Below are 22,279 nucleotides of genomic sequence, written 5' to 3'. Positions count from 1 at the left end.
ATTCTTAACCACTGGAGCACCAGTGAAGCCTGGCCCCTGTTTGAGCAGCCGCCAGGGTCCAGTCCAGTCTGGTGGTACCTTGAAGAGGACCTGCCTTGCCAATCAGATCTGGTTGGCATGGGGGTGGGCAGGTTGCTGGGGCAAGGCCTTTATTGGAGAGATCTGGGGCTTCCCTGATGATTCAGTGGGTAAAGAATCCACTTGCGATGTAAGAAGAGGCACAGGAGATTCAGGTTCAATCCCTGGGTCGGGAAGATCCCCTGGACAAGGTAATGGCAACCCATTCCATTATTCTTGCCTCAAAAATCCCACGGACAGAGGAGCCTGGTGGGCTAGAGTTGAAAAGGTTGCAAAGAGTTGGACATGCCTGAGCAGCTAAACACCCAAGTCCAAGATAGTGGACGAGTCAACTTCCACTAGACACTGAGCCTCAGTACACGCTCACTGTAACACACCAGTAAGCTACATGACACACCCCAGGTGCCATGACAGTTCCAAGGTCAAAAAGTGGGTGGTGGCCCAATTCCTGGAAATTCCCACCTCCTTCCCCCAAGTAGCTAGAATGCTCCTCCCACTTATTAGCCTATGAAATTATCCACCCCTCTAAAAACTGACAAGCCCATCCCCTGGTCCTGGTCTTGCCTTCTGAGATGGCTCCTACTCTGTGGAGTGTGTTCTCTCTAAATAAACCCACTTCTTACCTATCACTTTGTCTCTCACTGAATTCTTTCCGCGAGGAGGCAGTGAGAACCTGAAGTTCATTAAGTCCTGAGATCAAGTGTGTGATCTCAGTTAAAAGATCGTGGCTTCCAGTCCCAATACGAGTTATGTGGTTTTGCTGAGGCAGGGTTCATAGTCCCACATGGAATCAACTCCTACAAGGGCCTGGAGCTTAGTACTGACCACAGCCCTCACAGAGCAGACAAGGAAACAGAAGCTGAGAGGTTGCGAGATTTACCGTGGGTCACACCATGTGACCTGGATTGGAGCCTGACTGGTATTTATCTTTTTAAAAAAATATTTATTTACTTATTTGGCTGCACTGGGTCTCAGCTGCAGCACACTGGAGCTTCAGTCTTTGTTGCAGGCTCTTTAGTAGAAAGGTGAAAGTGAATCTTGCTTGGTCGTGTCCGACTCTTTGCGACCCCATGGACTATACACAGTTTATGGGGTTCTTCAGGCCAGAATACTGGAGTGGGTAGCCTTTCCCTTCTCCAGGGGATCTTCCCAACCCAAGAATCGAACCCAGGTCTCCTGCATTGCAGGCATATTCTTTACCAGCTGAGCCACCAGGGAAACCCAAGAATACTGGAGTGGGTAGTCGTAGACTGCAGGATTTTAGTTGCCTCATGTGAACTCTCAGTTGCGGCATGTGGGACCAGTTCCCCGACCAGGGATTGAATCCAGACCCCCTGCATTGGGAATGTGGAGTCTTAGCCACTGGACAGCCAGGGAAATCCCTCAACTGGTATTTAGAGAAAACCACTTTGGAGTCAGGCTCCCTGGGCCACAGATCTGGAAGGACAGATCTGAAACTGATTCACTGGCTGAAATAGGGCAAGTCACTCTGCCCCTTTGGGTCTCAGTTTCCTCATCTGTACAAGGGGTATGTGACAGCACCCGCTTGAGTGGAAGGAAACAGCAGGTACAAAAGCCCTGAAAGAGAGCTGCGCCCTAAAGCTTAGAGCCATGTGGAGAAGGCAGGCAGCCGGAGTGCCGTGATTATGGGAGACAGTGGGAGGAGGGAAGGGCAGGCTGGTGTCGCGATCAGAGCCAGAGCCTTTGTGGCTGCCGCGAGGACTTTGGCTTTTACCCTGAATGAGGTGGGAGCCATGAACGAGATTCTAAGCAGAGGAGGGACCTGATTCCAGTGTTCCCAGGCTCCTTCTGACCATGGAGGCGTGAGGGCAGGAGCGGGAGACCAGGTAGAATGAGGCCTGGGCTGGGAAGAGGCAGAGAGGAGTGGTGTAACCTGCCAGTCTTTGCTCACCTTCAAGCTTCCAGCCCAGCAGCTCCCAGCAGCCTGAAGGCAAGGTGGGGACTTGAGTCTGCCACACTGCAGGTTGCGTTGAGGGTGGGGTGAGGCAGGGAGGGATGGGTGGGGTTACACCTGGCGCCTCCCAAGCCAAAGTGGCTGGACAACTGGGGAAGGTGTGTGGGCTGCTGACACACTTGTGCACACACCACAAGCCAGGCTGTGCCCTCAGAAGCCTGGGGCTACAAGGCAGGGCTACAGTGTTCCCCCACCATCCAGGCCCCCCTCCTGTGGGCTCAGGATCCGACACTGATCCACTGGGCAACTGGGGCAAATCACTGTTTCTCTTGTTGTTCAATTACTAAGTTGCATCAAACTCTTTGCGACACCGTGGACTGCACAGGAGAGGCTCCTCTTTCCTCCACTATCTCCTGTAGTTGGCTCAAATTCATGTCCATTGAATCGGTGATGCTATGTAACCATTTCATCCTCTGCCTGTTTCTTTGGGCCTCATCTGTAAAAGGGAAGGGGTATTGCCAGCACCCATTCGCAGGAATGGGCTTCCCTGGTAGCTCAGTTGGTAAAGAATTCACCTGCAAAGCAGGAGACCCTGGTACAATCCCTGGGTTGGGAAGATCCACTGGAGAAGGGATAGGCTACCCAGTCCAGTATTCTTGGGTTTCCCTTGTGGCTCAGCTGGTAAAGAATCCACCTGCAATGTGAGAGACCTGGGTTTGATCCCTGGTTTGGGAAGATCCCCTGGAGAAGGAAAAGGCTACCCACTCCAGTACTCTGGCCTGAAGAATTCCATGGACTGTACAGTCCACGGGGTCGCAAAGAGTCGGACACCACTGACTTTCATTTTCACACACAGGACTGGAAACAGTACGTGCAAAGGCCCCCAAGGTACAGCTCTTCCCTAGTGTGATTCAGTCCCCAATTCTACCTAGGACATCTTCTGACCAGGGCTAGAAGGGCCTTCAGAAGGAGGCACCTGTCCATGCAAAGGCGGAGAGGTGAGCAAGAAGCTGGATATGCAGATGGGAAATGAGGGCTGGAGAATTCCTCCAAGACTGCTGCAGTGGGACCGAGACAGGAACCATTGGGGAGAGATCTAAGACCACATGTTGGCCAAGACGTCCCCACATCCTCCTTCCACTGGAGGCGGCCCCATGGTGCAGCCTCCCCAACTGGCTCTTGCAGATCCCACCACCACGTCCTGTGTCATACCTCTTAGTAGGCGCCTCGGAATCTGTCTGGACCCCTCTGCCGCTCTCACCACAGACTGTGCTGTGCTAAGTCACTTCAGTCGTGTCCAGCTCTTTGCGATGCTATAGACTGTAGCCAGCCAGGCTCCTCTGTCCATGGAATCTCCCACGCAAGAATACTGGAGTGCGTTGCCATTTTCTACTCCAGGGGCTCTTCCCCCAGCCAGGGATCCCACCCGCAGTCTCTTGCCTCTACTGCACAGGCAGGTGGATTCTTTACCACTTCTCCACCTGGGAAGCCCGTGCCTCAGTTTTGATCAGTCGCTCAGTCGTGTCCAACACTTTGCGACCCCATGGACTGCAGCACACCCTGCCTCCCTGCCCCTTACCATCGCCAGAGTTTGCCCAAGTTCATGTTCATTGCATCGTTTATGCTGTCCAGCCATGTCATCCTCTGATGCCTTCTTCTGTCCTCGATTTTTCCCAGCATCACGGATTTTTCCAATGAGTCCTCTGTTCACATCAGATGACCAAAATACTGGAGCCTCAGCTTCAGCATTAGTCCTTCCGGTGAATATTTAGGGTTGATCTAAGATTGACTGGTTTGATCTCCTTGCTGTCCAAGGGGCTTTCAGGAGTCTTCTCCAGCACCATAGGTCGAAGCCTTCTGCCTTCTTTACGGTGCCTCAGCTTACTCGTCTGTGAAATGGAAGAAACGATAGGTCTCCCCCAACCCCACCTCCGTTCACCCCCTACCCCACACATGAGAACTACAGGGCTTTGCTTAATAAACGCTGGAGATGATACTTACGGTGCTTATAGTGACTGCTAGCCAGAGGGCGGAAAGAGCATCCCCAGGGGAGGGAGTCAGAGACCCCCGCCCCAGTCCCTTGTCTTCTCCTCCCCTGCCCACCTCAGAGCCTCAGCTCCCCCAGCTCAGCCCCGAGGGCACGAGAGCGGCCCGGGGGACCCGCGCCCCTCCGGCCGGCAGGGGCAGCACAGAGCGGCCCGGGACACCCGGAAGGGCCCCGCCCCCGGCCCGGCCCCGCCTAGCCCGGGCTGCCCAGAACCGGGAGGCGCTGCGGCGGCGGCGTTCGTGGCGGGGACGGTGCGCGCGGTAGCAGCGGCGAGGCCGGCGGCTGGACGCGCGGGGCGCCATGGCGGCCGCCGAGCGCCGCGCCTTCGCGCACAAGATCAACAGGTAGAGCGGCCGTCGGGCCCCCTCCCGGGCCGCCCCCACGTGTCCGAGCCCCGCCCCGGGGCGGCCCAGCCCTCCCCCGCCTGGGCGCCCCTCTTTCAAGCTCCTTGGGTCTTCGCCAGGTCCGCCCGCTTCCTCCGGCCCGGGGGGCGCAGGCGTGGGGAGGTAGGGAGGGCGGCGGGGGTCGGGACTGGGGGTCATGTCGGGGCTGCGGGCGCGATGGTGGCGGAGGTCCGCCCTCGGAACCGGTGGGACGCGTGGGGGTGTGTCCGGGGGCCTTCCTGGAGGAGGTGGCTCCCGCGCCTCCTCACCAGCTCCTAGCCGATTCCCGGCCCTCGAACCCCAGGGCGTGGGAGTTGGGGGGCTCTTTCCATCCCATCTGTGCCTGGTGTGGGGCGGGAGTGCACCAGGCGCCGGAATTTGGGGCCGGGGATAGCGTTCCTGGCGGCCCTTGAACCCCCTCAGGAAGTTTCCCGTGCTCTCCTCCCCGCCAGGGTCCCGTGCCCAGTTGTCTGGGGCGGGTGGGGGTGGTGGGGAAGGGGACAGCTGTGGATGTCCCCCCGCCCCCAGCCCTGCTTCAGGCTCTCCTAGCACCGCCTGGACGCGCTGGAGATGGATGGGTGATTGAATGGAAGGAGTGGGGGCTGGGGACAGAACCAGCTGGTGGGCAGACGGGGGAGGGGACGGGCGCCAGGCGCTGGGGAATCCGTTTCCGTGGCCACTGGAGACTGTAAGAGACTCGGCCCGGGGAGGGGGATGTCGGCCTCTCTGGGGCTGAAGCGCCTCCCCCCACCGCTCTGGTCTGTACCTCCAGTAGTGCATTCAGAATCTGCTGGGGGCAGGGAAGTGGTTCTCTTGTATTAGGGCCGGGACACCCCGTGACTCCTGATGCCCCCACCCTTGGGGGCAGATACAGTGGGGCAGACAGAGGAGAAGCCGGATACGGTAGATTACATGTTAGTGGTAAGCAGTGTGGGGACATACCAGGCAGAGATGGGAGGTGATGAGTGTGAGCACTACTTTAGACCTGGGAATCAGGGTCAGGAAGGCCTGGAGAAGAAGAAGACATGTAAACAAAGATCTGAAGGAGATGAGGGAGGGATCCATGCCCGGATATGGGGGGAAGGGCATGTGCAAAGGCCCAGGGGCAGGAGCAGGCGGGGTGTGTTTATAGATATCTGAGGCCAGCCTGGCTTCCTTGGTGCCTCAGATGGTAAGGAATCCACATGCAATGTGGGAGACCTGGGTTTGATCCCTGGGTTGGGAAGATTCTCTGGAGGAGGGCATGGCAACCCACTCCAGTCTTCTTGCCTGGAGAATCTCCATGGACAGAGGACCCTGGTGGGCTACAGTCTGTAGGGTCACAAAGGGTCAGACACAACTGAGCGACTAAGCACATAGCAGGCTGGAGCAGGTGAGAAAGGTGCTGTGGGAACGGGTTGCACAGGGCTTGTGGGTTATGGGGAGGAGTTCAACTTTTACCCTGGGTGAGGTGGGAGCCATGGAGAGTTCAGAACAGAGGAGGGACGCTGTGACCTGGTGTCTGGGCGCATATCAGTTGGGCAGTTTTTACGTTCTGCTATCTCTGTGTCTGAATTGTCCCTCTGTCTTGGACCTGCGGTGTTTCTGAGCCTGGGGAGGTTATTACTGTTTCTTCGCCACTGAAGTCCCTGTGTCCTTGCGTCCTGGCTTCCACTCAAGTGAGAAGCAGAGGCCCTGGGTTTTGCCCTGGGAGATGGATACTGTAGAGCTCAGGGTAAGAAAAACAGAAAAAGGTCTTGGGGCTGCCATGTTGTCGTTGTTAGTTGTTAAAGTGAAAGTGAAGTCACTCAGTCGTGTCCAACTCTTGCGACCCGTGAACTGTAGCCCACCAAGCTCCTCCATCCATGGGATTCTCCAGGCAAGAATACTGGAGTGGGTTGTCATTTCCTTCTCCAGGGGATCTTCTCGACCCAGGGATCGAACCCAGGTCTCCCACATTGCAGACAGATGCTTTAACCTCTGCACCACCAAGTCGTGTCTAACTCTTTTGCCACCCCATGGACTGTAGCCCGCCAGGCTTCTCTGTCTATGGGACTTCCCAGGCAAGAATACTAGGGTGGGTTGCCATTTCCTTCTCTGGGGGATCTTCCCGACCCAGGGATCAAACCTGTGTCTCCTGGATGGCAGGTGGATTCTTTACCGATGAGTCAGATTCTACCCCACCACCGGGGAAGCCCTGGGGCCCTAGTGAACCACAAAGAAATGGCGCAAGTCTTCCGGCCACCCTCTGACAGGGTCTGCAGAGCAGTGTAGTGGGCACCCAGGTGTCTACATGCTGAGACCTAGGCCTGTATTCATCTCCTTGTTTGCTCAAATCATTCATTCCACAAATGCCACATTAACCTGCATGTTAGACTGTCCCCCATGTTCCTAATGAACAGGCTCATTTAAAACGAAGATTTGTAGGGACAACTTAAAAATACAAACTCATATAGCCAATGGTTAGGACTCCAGGCTTCCACTGCAGGGGGCATGGGTTCGATCCCTGGTCTGGAACTAAGATCCTGCAAGCCATGTATCCAGAAAAAAAAAAGTGATGGTCATTGTCACCATTCCAGGTTGGATTTTATTTTAAAGAATACAAGTGAAAAACAAAAAAGAACATTGTGTTGCATACAGTAACATTTGTCCATATTGTTTGGGCTCAGTTATGTCCAACTCTTTGCAACCCTATGGACTTCAGCCCACCAGGCTCCTTTGTCTGTGGGGTTCTCCAGGCAAGAATACTGGAATGGGTTGCCATTTTCTTCTATAGGGGTTCTTCCCGACCCAGGGATCGAATCCACATCTCTTGCATCTCCTGCATTGAATAGTCTCCTGCATTGCAGAAGGATTTACCATTTGAGCCACCATGATGGATGATATGCGTTCAGAAAAATGCCAAGTTTAAAAGAGTAATTATGAAACAAATTCCAGGACTTCCCCTGCTGGCCTACTGGCTAAAACTCTGTGCTGCCAATGCAGGAGGTACAGGTTCCATCCCTGGTCAGGGAACTAAGATCCCACATGCCTTGCAGTGCAGCCAAAAAATTGAAAAAAAAAAAGAAAGAAAGAAACAAATGCCGTGGAAGAAGTCACTTGGATCAAAACAGGGGCTGTCTCTACCTTCCTGAGCCTTCCCACTCTAGCCGCCCTCCCAGGTGATCTGCACGTGGCTCTGCTCCTTAGGGAACTACCATGCTGATGGCTGCCACTATCGTTTCCCCACCTGCATTATAATTTCTTCATTTAATTTGGCTCCCTGTCTGCTCTGAGTTGGTTTTGCCTGTTGAGAACATCCCATAAATGGAACCGCATGGAATGTCGAGTCCTCTGTGGCAGCGAGATGTCAGGAGAAGGGCTCACCTGTGTTGCGGCTTATAGTCAGACGCATCCCTTTCCATCTTTGCATACTATTCCCTCTGCTTGTGTGTCCTCCATCTTCAGTCAAGGAACCTGTGGGTTGTTTCCCTTTGAGGTTGTCACGATCAGAGCTACCATGAACATTCTTGGCCATGTGTTTCCTCCTGAGTATCTACACCTCAAAGTAGAATTGTTGAATTGGCGTGTTTTCAACTTTGCTTGTTCATTTACAGATGGTTTTCCAAAGGGATTCCCCTAGTAGCAGATGAGAATTCCTAATTCTTGGTGGCATGCATCTTATTTGCCTTCAGATTTTGCCAGCACTCATATTATTTGCCTTGCCAGCGCTCACTGTTCGCCTTTAAATTTTTCTGCCAGTCCAGGAGGTGTGTGTATATAGGGTGGGATATGAAGAGGAATCTCTTTATGGTTTTATTTTTCGAATTTTATGTTTGGCTGTACCACTGGCTTGTGGGATCTTAGTTCTCGGACCAGGGTTTGAACCCATGCCTCTTGCAGTGTAAGCGCAGAGTCCTAACCACTGAACCACCAGGGAATTCCCTGTGTGTGTGTGTGTGTGTGTGTGTGTGTGTGTTTTAAGATTTTTAAAATTTATTTACTTATGCTTATTTTTGGCTGCACTGGGATCTTGGTTGCTGCTTGAGGACCGTTCTCTAGTGGTGGCGAGCAGGGGCTGCTCTGGAGTTGCAGTGCTATGGCTTCTCTTGTTGTGGAGCACAGGCTCAGTAGTTATAGCACATGGGCTTAGTTGCTCCGCTGCCTGTCGGATCTTCCCCGATCAGGGATTAAACCTGTATCTCCTGCACTGGCAGGAGGATTTCTTTTTCTTTTTCTTTTTTTTTTTTTACCACTGAGCCACCCAGAGAGCCCTATAGTTTTGTGTTTATTCATTTTCTTCCCTCACTTTTTGCAGACTTCTGTCACATTCCAAGGCTTATGTCATTCCTATTTCTGGTTGTATCATCCTCCTTCCCTGTAAGAGTAGACCTCTGTTAATCTGACCAGCCCTAGGGGGGAGGTCCACAGTCTCGCATGAATTCCTAGCGATGCCGCTGCTTCCTCTTTCCCCTCAGGCACCTCTTTAGAATCACATCAGGTTGTCAGGTTTTCACCTTGGAAAGATTGATCTCATCAACCAAATTCTGAGACCCGTTCCTGAGAAAACCCACTAAATTCAGCTCAACATTTTGCCTGCCTTTTTGTAATGTGGTCCACGGGGACATCTGAAGCACATCTGATATGGGAGTGAGACAGAGGAGTGGCTAATGACTCCAGGTGAGGGTCCTGAGCATCCACGAGGGTGGGGCTGTGCTCAGTGAGACACAAAGAATGGTGGGAAGGCAGGTTATCTGTGCTGTGTGTAAGTTGCTAAATTGTGTCTGACTCTTTGCAATTCCATGAACTGTAGCCCGCCAGGTTCCTCTGTCCATGGAATTCTGCAGGCAAGAGTATTGGAGTGGGTTGCCATTCCCGTCTCCAGATTCTCTGTATGGGCCCGGTTAATCTGTATAGCATAGATTTGAAGATTGGTCGGTGTTCAGATGGTGCTGAAGTCTGGGACTGGATGGGACCGCTCTGGGGGCAGGTAAAGGGCAGGTATTCTGCCATCTCTGTTCTCGGCTCTGCTCCCCGTCACGGGTGCCATGGCATGCCTAACGCTGAAGGACTTTGACCCCCAGCTGACCAGGGTTCCATCCTGGGTGCTGCTGCGCGACCCCAGGTGCCTCACGACCCCTCTCTGAGCCCCACTCACCTTTGGTTTACAAAAGCAGGGTCAGAAATTCCAGTTTCCCAGGATGCTCTTTGAGGCAATGTGGTGACAGCAACTCTTAATTAAACACTTACTGTGTGCCAGGCCCTATGCTCAGAACAGCTCAATAAGAGGTGGGTACCAGGGTGGCACAGTGGTAAAGAACCCGCCTGCCAACGCTGGAGATGCGAGACACATGGGTTCTATCCCTGGGTCAGGAAGATCCCCTGGGGAAGGAAATGGCAACCCACTCTAGTATTCTTGCCTGGGAAATCCCATGGATAAGAGGAGCCTGGTGGGCTACAGTCCATGGGGTGGAAAGAGTTGGACACGACTTAGCAACCAAACAACAACAAATACCACTAAGCCCAGAGGCCTGGAGAAGAGGTGTCGTTCACCCCTGCTCACCCAGCTCCAAGTACAGAGCTCTGCGACTCGGTAAACTAGTTCCCGGGGCCATGCCATTGTGGACTCAGTGGTTTCCCACCCTGGGGCACTCACTCCAAGGCCAGTGACCAAATGAAGCTGGACGTTCAGCCCCCGCTCCCCTCCCTGCTTTGCAGCAGCAGCTGCAGAACAGCTGGGCCCAGGGCATAGGCAGGTTCCCTGTTCCAGCATCTTTTGTAAATCACCCCCAATCCTCTGTGCCCAGGCTTCCAGAGGAAGCGGCCGGGACTTGGGGAATTTGAGGACAAGTCTAAAGAACCTGCTTGCAGTGCAGGAGACCTGAGTTCCATCCCTGGGTGGGGAAGATCCCCTGGAGAAGGAAATGGCAACCCACTCCAGTGTTCTTTCCTGGAGAATTCCATGGACAGAGCAGCCTGATGGGCTACAATCCATGGGGTCACAAAGAGTTGGATGTGGCTGAGCGACTAACACTTTCACTTCCCCTGATTTTTAATATCCTTTGAAATTCCCGCAAGCTAGTCTTCCCTCTTCGCCTCCCACCCCCCCATCCAATAGAAATAGTTGACACAGAAAATAAATAGAATCCGGGGTCAGAGAAAGAAGGAGGCTGGGGTCTCACATCGGAGAGCCCACGTTGAATCAGGGTCATGGTCGAGTTCTGTTTGACCCACACAAATTTGAATTCAGAGGCCTCCAGACTCTGCTGAAGCTCCCAACTGACCCCACCCCCACCCCACACCTGTCTTCCCTGGGCCCACCCTGCACATCTATCTCATTGGTGACACGGGGGGGGGGGGGGGGCCACATTTGCAATCCTTAGCACTTTTAATTTCTTTTTGTTTCAATGGTTTAAAAAAATATTTATTATTTTTTCTTTGGCTGCACTGGGTCTTACTTATGGCACTCAGGATCTTTAGTTGCGGCATGTGGGATCTTAGTTCCCCAACCAGGGATTGAACCTGGATTCGGAATGTGGAGTCTTAACCACTGGACCCCCAGGCAGTCCCAGGCATAACTTTTTATTAAGCAGATTTCCAAACAATGAGAAAAGAGAGAAGCTGGAGTGATTGAGGCCTGAATGTCCCACAGTTGCTTTCTTGATTTTAAGAGACACTGAGGCCCAGAAAGATTGTCCCACCTGCCCAAAGCCACACAGCTAAAAGACAAGGGGCTTCCCTCAACTTACGGTAGATTTAGGCAAGTTGGACTGAGAGGGAGATCAGAAAAGATTCACTCATTCTATCCAAAAAAAAAAAAAAACAACATTGATGGGAATTCCCTGGTGTTCCAGTGGTTAAGACTTGGCACTTTCATTATCAAGAGCTTGGGTTTGGAGAGGAACTAAGATCCTGCAAGCAGTGTGGCATAGCCAAAGAAAATAATTTATTGAGCACCTACTGTGTGGGGTCCAGTGCCAGGGCCTTCATGGGGACAGCACAGTCCTAGTCTTGTTTGTACAGAGCCCTCGGGGAGCAAGGGTCTCTAGGCCCGGAGCACAGAGTCCAGCCTCAGAGCCTTGGCACTCACTGTTCCCTCGCCTGGCACACTTTGCCCCAGATAACAGCATGGCTGTCCCTTCCTGCAGGCTCAGCTGAAGGAATTGAGAGTTTGGGGAACCCCTTCCCCTACTGGGTCTGTTCCCAATTCTTCTCCTCCTTCCCCTCCTCCTTCTTCCATTCTGGATCTCTCTCCCCTGTGGGTCTTGCCCCTTGACCCTCAGTCTGTGCTGTGACTCTGCAGGCCAGCGCGGATGCAGACGGCCCAGGAAGGTCACTGCACTGACCTTGGTGGCTGGGTTGTGCTCCAGGAGTCATGCTGGCCTCTTACACACCATCAGCCTCAGTCTTAGATTCCTGATAGGGTGTGTGTAGGAACACCAGGCCCCCTGCTCAGCTCCACTGCTCTGTGAAGGCAGGGCAGCTCCAGATGGGTAAACTGAGGCTCAGGGGCAGGAGTGACTCATCTAGCAAGGGTGGAATGGGGCTCACCTTCCAGATAAGGGGTTGGAGTGGGCAGAGATCCCCTAGATGAGGACATGGAGGCCTTTCTGCAGATCTGGGAGCCTATCCTGGTGGGAAGAAGAAAGAGTGGGGATCAGTGACCCCCAGGTGCTGCCCAGCTGCAGTCCCCTGCCCCCCTTATCTGTGCTTGGGAGAGGAAAGGGGGTGATGTGTCTGCCACAGCCTTGGGGGCACCCATGCTGAGACCTGTGCATCCTGGATCCTGGGTTCTCTTGGCCGGTGGCTGGATTTTTTTTTTCTTTCCACAGCCTGGGTTTTCCTCTCCTAGTATGAATCTGTGGGCCCCAAAGCCCCAGTTCCCAGGGCCCTGCTGCCCAAGTTTTCCTGCCCACTATGGTCCCCTTCCTGTCCCCGCAGGACGGTGGCTGCCGAAGTGCGGAAGCAGGTGTCCCGGGAACGCAGCGGCTCTCCCCATTCCAGCCGGCGCTGCAGCAGCTCCCTGGGGGTGAGTGTTTGGGAGGCGCTCCCCCACCCCACCTGCTGTGGGGGAGCTGAGGCTGGGAAGGGCCCAGCTGTGGCAGGGGAGGGGGGGTCCCAGTGAGTGTGATGGGGAGGCTGGCTGGTCCCCCTCTGCAGGGAGCAGCCCCGTGGGTGGTCAGGTGGGGAGAGGTTCAGCCCCTCAACCCCTCACACACACACAACCACCCCCACCCCACCCGTTCCCACCCCCTGTGCCCACGCCTCCTGCTGTCTAGACTGGACCACCCAGCTGGGAATGCTGGGGAGGGAGGTCTGGGGAATGGGCAGCTCTTCTAGCTGCAGTAAGGGAGGGTGTGGGGCTCTCTTGCCCCCAGGGCCTTAGGAATTGTCTCTTTCTTTGCTGCAGTCCCCAGGCCTTTCCTTCCACCAGGAGTTTCCTGCCCTTCCAGGCACAGGGTGTGATTTCCTGCCTGGAAAGAGGGGCCGGCCCAGCTGGGGTGGGGGTGGAATGGCTGAGGTCACTCACTGCCCCCTGTGGCTCCTCCAGGGCCCTCCCACCACTCCCAACACCCTCCGTGGCCCCCATCACCCTCTTGACTGTCCGAGGCCAGCCCAGGCTCACACTCAGCCTCCAGCCCCCAGCCCCAGGGCCCAGGGCACAGCCACTTTGCTCCACCTCAGGTCCCACTGGCCGAAGTCGTTGAGCCCCTGGATTTTGAGGATGTGCTTCTGAGCCGGCCGCCGGATGTAGAGCCTGGGCCTCTCCGGGATCTGGTCGAGTTTCCAGCTGATGACCTAGAGCTACTCCTGCAGCCCCGGGAATGCCGCACCACGGAGCCCGGTATCCCCGAGGATGGGTGGGTTGAGCCCCACACCCTCCCTGTCTGTATCCCCACGTGGCCTCTGTACCTCACATCAACAATCCCTCTCCCACCAAGCTCCCGAAAGCCCTGAGTTCAGCTTCTGGCTTGGCTGTGTGACTTTAGCCAAGTCCCCGTCCCTCTCTGAGTCTTTACCTCTGTATCCCCGAAAAAGAAGGACAGGCCACTGGAGAGATTTAACACTGGGTCCTGCTTCTGTTTGGGGCTTCTTTGATGGCTCAGACAGTAAAGAAACTGCCTGCAATGTGGGAGACCTGGGTTCGATCCCTGGGTTGGGCAGATCCCCTGGAGGAGCGCATGGCAACCCACTCCAGTATTCTTGCCTGGAGAATCCTATGGACAGAGGAGCCTGTTGAGCTGCAGTCCATGGGATTTGCGAAGAGTCGGACACGACTGAAGTGACGGATGCTTTCACTTCTCTGCTTTGTTTTCCCTCATTGTATTTTGTGCAGAAAGATGGATGCCCAGGTGAGAGCTGCGGTGGAAATGTACACTGAGGACTGGATCATTGCCCATAGGAGGTGGGTCTGACTCGGGGGCAACTCAGGGTAGAGAGGCCAGGGCTGAGCCCAGAGGAGCCCATTGTCTGCCCCTGTTGCCACTCCTCCTGGTTATCCGCCCACTGTCCCTGCAAGGGTAGGTGGACTTGTGCGGCGGCATGTCCGGTGGATGGATGGCCCTGCAGGCATCACGTGGGCCTTGTGGGTGTGTCAGTCAGCACCTCGGGGAGCCCTGGGGAGCCCTCATCTCTGCTACCCTCTCATCCTCCTAGATACCAGCACCTGAGTGCGGCGTACAACCCCATCACCACGGAGACTCAACGAGAGAGGCAGAAGGGGCTCACCCGCCAGGTCTTCGAGCAGGACGCTTCTGGGGATGAGCGGTCCGGCCCCGAGGACTCGGTGAGGGAGCCCTGGCAGGGGTCACTGTCGGGGGCGGGGATGTGTGTGCACGGCCTGCCTGAGGCTTCAACTCTTAATCCTCTGTGATGGGCAATGACCTGAACAGCCTCCATCCCCATAGGAAATGTATCAGCCCTGTAACTGAACAGTTAAGAATCATAATTATCAGCATTTATGAAGTGTTTTTTTTTTTTTAAGTTACCCAGTCATGTCCAGCTCTTTGTGACCCCATGGACTAAAGCCTGCCAGGCTCCTCTGTCCATGGAATTCTTCAGGCAAGATACTGTAGTGGGTAGCCATTCCCTTCTCCAGGGGATCTTCCCAACCCAGGGATCGAACCCAGGTCTCCCGCACTGGAGGCAGATTCTTACCATCTGAGCCACCAGGGAAGCCCTGTTAAGTGCTTGGTGTATACTAAATGTTTACACTTGTCCTCTTTCATCTGGTGAAGCAGGGCAACACCCATTTTGCAGATAGAGAAACTGAGGGGGCTGTTCCCTGGTGGTCTAGTGGTTAGGATTCGACTAGCCATAGCTATCACTGCTGTGGCCCAGTTTTAGAACCTGGTTGCAAGGAACTGAGATCCTGCAGGCTGCCCAGTGCAGCCAAAATTTAAAGAAAAAAGAAAAAAGAAACCAAGGCATGCCTGGCTTAGTAGACGGCTTTCATTGGCCTTTTGAGTTTTGAACCTGTATTTTGTCAACCAATATTTATTGAGTGCCTACTTTTACCAAGAATCATATAATTACTGTTATTGTTTCCATTGTTAGCTGTTTATGAATGTAGTTGGGGAAACTGAGGCCCTTAGCTATTGGGGTTAGAGACCCAGGGTCACAGAGCTGAGCTGGGATTTAAACTAGGGTAATCTGCTTCTGGGGGCTTCCCTGGTGGCTCAGCAGTAAATAACCTGCTTGCCAATTCAGGAGTGTGGGTTCAATCCCTGGGTCTCGAAGATGCCCTAGAGGAGGAAATGGCAACCCACTCCAGTGTTCTTGCCTGGGAAATTCCATAAACAGAGGAGCCTGGCAGACTCTAGTCCATGGGGTCACAAAAGAGTTGGATACAACTGAGCAACTCAGCACCAACAAATCTGCTTCTGACCAGAGCTGAGTCTAGAAGATCTGGCAGATCTGGGCTAGTAACAGCCCCAGTGAGAAGAACTCTCCCTCCCCTGGCAACAGTGAGCAAAGTCCTCAAAGGCTCTCATTGGCCCAGCCCAGGCAAGGGCCTGGGCTGACTTTGTTGTGATCTGATTGACCCAGGCAAGGGCCGTGTGATGCCCAGACTAGGAAGTAGCCTTCCCAAGCATAGTAAAGGGTGACACCCATTTTGCAGATGAAGAAACTGAGGCATGGCAAGCTTAGTAGAGGTCCTTCACTGGCCAGCTGAGTCTTTATTTTTTCAATGGATATTTTTTGAGTGTCTACTTTTACCAATAATAATCATATCTCCAGACAGAAGTTTCTAGAAAGAAGGTCAGCAAAGCCCTCAGGTGACCCTTGTCATGGTGACCTCAGCCCCTGGTCCTGAGCGTGCCCATTCTCCACTGGCAGGATGACCCCCGACACTCCTCAGGTTCCCTGGACGACACCCCACGAAGCAGTGGTGCCTCTGGCATCTTCGACCTGAGGAACTTGGCGGCGGATTCTTTGCTACCCTCCCTCCTGGAGCGCGTGGCCCCAGAGGACGTGGACCGGCGTAATGAGGCGTTGCGGCGGCAGCACCGGCCCCGCGCCCTGCTCGCGCTCTACCCCGCCCCCGATGAGGTGGGTGCCCGCTCAACTGCACAGCCCCTGAGATCAGTGCACAGCCAGCTGATGTGTGTCCCTATGTGTGATCCCAGTGAGATTTCCTGGGTGCCTAATGTATACCCTGCATTTTAATTCAGTAGCTCTTATTGGATTCTCCTGTGTTGTATACCCCTGTATTTATCCAGCCAGCATTTATCGGGAACTTACTATATGCTGCTGCATTTACTCAGCCGATATTTATTGTATGCCTACTGTATAGTCTTCAAACAAACGGCATTTAATCAACCAGCATTGGAGAAGGAAATGGCAATCCACTCCAGGACTATTGCCTAGAAAATCCCATGGACGGAGGAGCCTGATGTCCATGGGGTCGCGAAGAGTTGGACACGACTGAGCGACTTCACTTCACTATTCATTAAGCACCTATATATATGCCTGTATTTATCCACCTAGTGTTTATTGGGCACTCACTGTGTTGTTCAGTCCCTAAGTCGTGTCCAGCTCTTTGCGACCCCATAAACGATAGCTCGCCAGGCTTCCTGTCCACTATCTTTTGAAATTTGCTCAAACTCATGTCTGTTGTGTTAGTGATACCATCCAACCACCCCATCCTCTGTAGCCGCCTTCTCCTCCTGCCCTCAGTCTTTCCCAGCATCAGTATCTTTTCCAATGAGTCAGCTCTATTTAATGACTATTACTTATTATATATCCCTTTATTTTTATCTACCCAGCATTTATTGGGCTTTTACTGTATACTCATATTTATTCAGTCAGTGTTCACTGCATGTCTACTCTATAGTTTTCTATTTAAGCAAACAGCATTTGAGCAACTAATAGTTATTGAGCATCTGTATATATCCAACTAACTTTTATTAAGCACCTAGTATATACATCTGTGTTTTTATTCAGCCATTTACTGAGTGCTTGCTGTATAGCCCTATATTTATTCAACCAGTTCTTACTGGGTGTCTAGTATGTATGTCTAGTCAGCATTAATTAGATACTTTCTGTGTACATCTATGTTTGTTCAACCACATTATAATAGGTACCTACTACATACCTCTGTATTTATCCAACCAGGATGTGTGAGTGCCTGTTACATAGCAGCCACTGGGGATACAGCCATAAACAAGATAGACCCAGTCCCTGCCCTCTGAGTTCAGTCTGGTGGAGAAGAGACCTCCCTACAGGAAAGGACAACCCAGAGTAGTGCCATGATGAGCCGTGTGTCATTGTCCCTCACGGCTTCCCAGGTGACATTAGTGATATAGAACCTACCTGCCAGTGCAGGAGATATTAAGGGGTGCTGGTTCGATCTCTGGGTCAGGAAGACCTCTCCTGTCTCACCCCCCTGGAGGAGGGCATGGCAACCCACTCCAGTATTCTTGCCTGGAGAATCCTAGGGACAGGGGAGCCTGGAGGGCTATGGTCCATAGTGTTGTAACGAGTCGGACACAACTGAAGCGACTTAGCACACACGCACACACATTGTCCCGCTCACAGCCCTCCGTGTCCCAGCCATGGGGCCCCCTGCATCTAACTGAAGCGACTTAGCACACACGCACACACATTGTCCCGCTCACAGCCCTCCGTGTCCCAGCCATGGGGCCCCCTGCATCAGGGCCTGGTGAGGACCTGGAGTGTCAGATACCTCCGGGTGGAGGAAGGCTTCCTGGAGGAAGTGCCAGCTAAACTGTGACCTGCTGATGAGCAGGTATTGGCCAGGCCAGGAGGAAGGGAGAAGGAGGGCATTCCAGGCTGCGGAAACAGCATGTGCAAAGGCTCAGAGGCCAGGGACTGAAAGCTTAATCAGGTTGAGGGTAGAGCTGGTCTCAGGCCACACGTTCCAACCCCTCCCTGGAGGATGTGTCCCAGCTGCCCCTTTGGCTCTTGGCAGGATGAGGCCGTGGAGCGCTGCAACCGCCCAGAGCCACCGCGAGAGCACTTTGGACAGAGGATCCTGGTCAAGTGTCTGTCGCTTAAGTGAGTGTGCTGATCCGTCCCTCCCTTCAGGCATGCGAGGGAGGACCATGGGGGATTACGGTGAGGCACACAGTCGGCACTCACTGTGCGAGCCATGCCATTACTGTGTGCAGCCCTGAGACCACGAGGACCCCCCATAGACTTTCAGGCTGGGAAATAAGACTTCTTTCATTATTCAGAGCCACTAACCCTAAGTTCCGGTTGTGTGCCAGCCTCAGTTCTCAGCCTTCCATGTTTATTTTTTCTTTCTATATGTATGTGTGTGTGTGTATTTTTTATTAAAAATTTTAAAATTTATTTTAATTTTTTAAAAACTTCGGCTGTGCTGGGTCTTCGTTGCTGCACTGGCTTTCTCTAGTTACGGCGGGCAGGGGCTCCTCTCTAGTTGCCGTGCTTGGGCTTCTCATTGTGGCGGCTTCTCATGGTGCAGAGCGTGAGCTCTAGGTGCACAGGCTTCCGTGGTTGCCGCACTTGGGCTCAGTAGTCGTGGTGCACAGGCTTAGTTGCTCCAGGGCATGCGGGATCTCACCGTACTAGAGATCAAACCTGTGTCTCCCGCACTGGCAAGCGGATTTTTTACCACTGAGCCACCAGGGAAGCCCTCCACGTGTATTACCTCTGACCTTCACCACAACATCACGTTGTGGGTGCAAGTGGGAAACTGAGGCATAGGGAGGTGAAGTCATTGTGCCCGAGATCACAGTGACTTGTGAAGCCAGAGTCTGGCCCTCACCCAGTCTGCAGCTGGCACCCAGGCCAAAGGGGGCGCTGATGACCCTGGGCCTGGCTTCTTGCCGCCACAGCCCCCTCCACATTGGCCCTGGGGAGCAGCCAGAGTGCGTGGGAATGGAACGGAACAGGATGTGGCCTTGGACCCAAGCCCGGCCCTGCCCCTCCCTACCCTGAGTTCCTGCCTGGATGGAGGCAGGAAAGGGAGGCCCCATCTGGCCTGAGGCTGTGGTGGGCCTTAGGCTGCCTGCCTCCAACACACAGGCTGGGAACCAGCTCTGTAGGCTCATTCAGTCATTCAACCAACAGTGAGCGTCTACTGTATGCAAGTTGTATAACTGGGATGACCACAGGGGACTCTCTAGGTGGGAGACACAACACGCACAAAGATCTGGAGAAAGGAAAAATGAGGCCAAGAGGTGGGTGGGTTTGGTCCATGCAGGGCAGTGGTGAGCCTCAAATGTTAAGGGTTTTTTTTTTTCTTTTTCTTTTTGGCTGTGCTGGGTTTTGTTGCTGTGCCCTGGCCTTTTCTAGTAGCATCGAGTGGGGGCTACTCTCCAGTTGTGGTGCTCAAGCTTCTCATTTTGGTGGCTTCTTGTTGTGGAGCATGGACTCTAGAGCGTGGGCTCAGGAGTCGTGGTGCACGGGCTTCGTTGCCCCGTGGCATGTGGAATCTTCCCGGACCGGGGATTGAACCCGTGTTCCCTGCATTGGCAGGGATTCTTATCCACTGGACCACCAGGATAGTCCTCAGTTTCCCCTTTTGCAAAATGGGACAGGCCTTTCCTACAAGTCCTTAGATGGTGCTTCTTTGTGACCCAGTGGGAATCAGATGCCCTCCCCTCCCAGTGCACCAAGGCTGAGCTGGACCTCAAGAGGGAGAGGGCATATGGAGATGGGAGGGTCAAGGTCAGCCGCTGCCAGAGAGCCCCCACTCATTGCAGGTTCGAGATTGAAATCGAGCCCATCTTTGGCATCTTGGCCCTATACGATGTGCGAGAGAAAAAGAAGGTAGGAGCCCCTTTCTTCCCCTTCCTCCCACCCGCTCTTCTTCCTTGCTGCAGGGTGATGGTCTTCCTGGGGGTGGTGGCTCAGCTGTTTCTTATGCCCCTAGATCTCAGAGAATTTCTACTTTGACCTGAACTCGGACTCCATGAAGGGGCTACTGCGGGCCCACGTCACCCATCCTGCCATCTCGACCCTGGCCCGCTCTGCTATCTTCTCTGTGACCTACCCCTCGCCTGACATCTTCTTGGTCATCAAGGTATACCAACTGGGGCTGGCAAGGGGGTGATCATGGTGAAGGCCACAGGTGAGGTCCCTGCTCTCATAGAAGAAGACATGTCACCAAGAATGGTGAGCAGAGCTGTCATGGGGGAAGCCCAAGAGGAAGCCTGAGCCCACAGGGAGCTTCTGAATGAACCCAGGTGGGGAGAAATCACCAAGGGCTTCTTGGAGAGGTGATAGCTGAGCTGACACCCATGAGTAGGCAGCCTGGGGAGAAATGGCATCCTGGCACATGTGGGAAGACATTTAAAATGTTTTTCTTTTTTTGGTTGAGTTTTTCAGCTTATTAGGGGTGGGAAAACTTAATTGGCGCATGGTTTGGGATTTTGCTTCCAGGTGAGCTCAAATTTCCTTTCCCCAAACGTTCAGTTAGTTTTTGATCAATTAATTAATGACATTAATTGGACACCTTCAGGCAGGCACTGCTTCCAGTCAGTCATGCTTCACAAGGATTCTGGCCTTTGCTCCTCACAGCCCAGGAAGGTGGGGGTTGCCATGGGGCCCATTTTACAGATGGGGAAGCTGAGGCACAAAATCCAGAAGGAATGTGCTCAAGGTCCCACAGCCCCCAAGTGGTCAGGATTAGAGTCCAGGCCTAGAGCCATGCTTGGAGTGGACTTTGCTTATACTAAGAAATAAAGATATAAACATGGGAGGAAAAATGGAGTCGGGTTTGGGGGCGGGGGCAGCTAGTTATGCAGGCTGACAGCTAGCACTCAGTCCAAGGGATAGTGGGAGCCGTGGGAGGTGTTGGAGCGAAAGCCCTAGCTGGGTAGAATGTTTGGGTGACGGTAAAGGTCAGAGAGATTGGGAGTGAGGTGCGGAGGGAGGGGTCCTGGCAGCACCTCACTGGGCTTGCCCGCCCCTCAGCTGGAGAAGGTGCTGCAGCAAGGAGACATTAGCGAGTGCTGCGAGCCCTACATGGTGATGAAGGAGGCGGACACAGCCAAGGTGAGCGTGGGAGGCTGGGGCGGGCGTTGAAGGGGTACCCCCGCAGAGCAGATCCTGGATTCAGCAGGCCTGGGACACTGAGCTTGTCGGGGGTGGGGTGTGTCGGGGGTCTCCTCCCAGAACAAAGAGAAGCTGGAGAAGCTGCGCCTGGCGGCTGAGCAGTTCTGCACCCGTCTGGGCCGCTATCGCATGCCCTTCGCCTGGACGGCTGTGCACCTGGCCAACATCGTGAGCAGCGCCGGCCAACCAGACCGCGACTCAGACTCTGAGGGCGGTGAGGAGGCGGGGCCGATGGGCCAGGGGCGGAGCTACCAGGGTGGGGAAGGGGCGCCCTCTGCTGGCCGGACTAGGTACCAGGCCTGAGTGTGCAGTGTCTTGGCTCCCCGCACCCTTCATTTCTGTCGCTCCATCACTGTCTCCCCTAGAGCGCCGACCCGCCTGGACTGACCGCCGCCGTCGGGGACCCCAGGACCGGACGAGTAGTGGGGACGACGCTTGCAGCTTCTCTGGTTTCCGCCCAGCCACACTAACCGTCACCAACTTCTTTAAGCAGGTGTCGTGGCTGGGGGTGGCGGGTGGGCAGGGGGCTGAGAGAGGGGGACCCCACACACATCCCCATTTCCCTCTTGCGGCCGCACTATCCCCGGGGATCCCCAAACCCCTCAACCCTGGGTCACTGGGGCGGGTTCGTGCAGGAGGCTGAGCGGCTCAGTGACGAGGACCTCTTCAAGTTCCTGGCTGACATGCGGCGCCCGACATCCCTGTTGCGACGCCTGCGTCCCGTGACCGGTGCGTGGTGTGCCCGGGCATGAGACGTGTCACTCATGTAGTCATTCAAACCCGTATCTGCTGCGCCACATCTTGGTGACTGTGATAGACAAAGCCCTGACTTCAGGGGTGACCTTCCAGTGAGGGCCAGAGATGAGAAGCAGAATAAATAAGACAGGTAGTGGGTCAAACGGGGAATGTGGGCAGAGCTCCTCAAAGATGGGAGGCCGCAACGGGAGCTGAGGGTGACTTCCTGCCACAGCACCTGAAAGATGGAGCCACCAGAGGGCATTGTGGGAGGGTCAGAGCTCTGACCTGAGCTCAGAGTGTGTGGGTGGGGGAGGGGACCCCAGGTGGAGACTCCCAGGAAGGTGCAAACTGGCTCCCCCTCCTCAGCCCAGCTCAAGATCGACATTTCCCCGGCCCCCGAGAACCCTCACTTCTGCCTCTCCCCGGAGCTGCTTCACGTCAAGCCCTACCCAGACCCCAGGGGCCGGCCCACCAAGGAGATCCTGGAGTTCCCTGCCCGTGAGGTCTATGCCCCCCACACCAGCTACAGGTACAACCTCTGGGGCAGCCGGGCACTTGAATATGGGGGGCATCATGCGGAGTGAGGTCTGCTTCCCCTCCAACACACACAGA

At 54.3% G+C, this 22,279-nt stretch overlaps 1 protein-coding gene across 5 annotated transcripts in view; it reads left to right on the top strand.

The window, feature by feature from the left end:
- Positions 4,264-22,279, top strand: part of DOCK6 (dedicator of cytokinesis 6) — a 48,097-nt gene continuing 30,081 nt past the window's right edge. For all 5 annotated transcript variants that reach the window (XR_001918353.1, XM_018051105.1, XM_018051104.1 and 2 more), the window contains exons 1-14: positions 4,264-4,384; positions 12,323-12,410; positions 13,067-13,242; positions 13,719-13,787; positions 14,039-14,168; positions 15,722-15,934; positions 17,817-17,902; positions 19,576-19,642; positions 19,746-19,895; positions 20,789-20,869; positions 20,990-21,143; positions 21,295-21,422; positions 21,565-21,658; positions 22,034-22,196. Coding sequence is in view for 4 of the 5 variants with exons in the window: in XM_018051105.1 (XP_017906594.1) it covers positions 4,341-4,384; positions 12,323-12,410; positions 13,067-13,242; positions 13,719-13,787; positions 14,039-14,168; positions 15,722-15,934; positions 17,817-17,902; positions 19,576-19,642; positions 19,746-19,895; positions 20,789-20,869; positions 20,990-21,143; positions 21,295-21,422; positions 21,565-21,658; positions 22,034-22,196 (1,643 nt within the window). In the remaining variant the exon portion in view is untranslated. The remainder of the gene's footprint in view (positions 4,385-12,322; positions 12,411-13,066; positions 13,243-13,718; positions 13,788-14,038; positions 14,169-15,721; positions 15,935-17,816; positions 17,903-19,575; positions 19,643-19,745; positions 19,896-20,788; positions 20,870-20,989; positions 21,144-21,294; positions 21,423-21,564; positions 21,659-22,033; positions 22,197-22,279) is intronic.

Source organism: Capra hircus, chromosome 7 (assembly GCF_001704415.2).
Source record: "Capra hircus breed San Clemente chromosome 7, ASM170441v1, whole genome shotgun sequence".
Lineage (NCBI taxonomy): Eukaryota > Metazoa > Chordata > Mammalia > Artiodactyla > Bovidae > Capra > Capra hircus.
The sequence above is the reverse complement of the archived record's forward strand: the minus strand, read 5'-3'. Positions and strand labels throughout refer to the sequence as shown.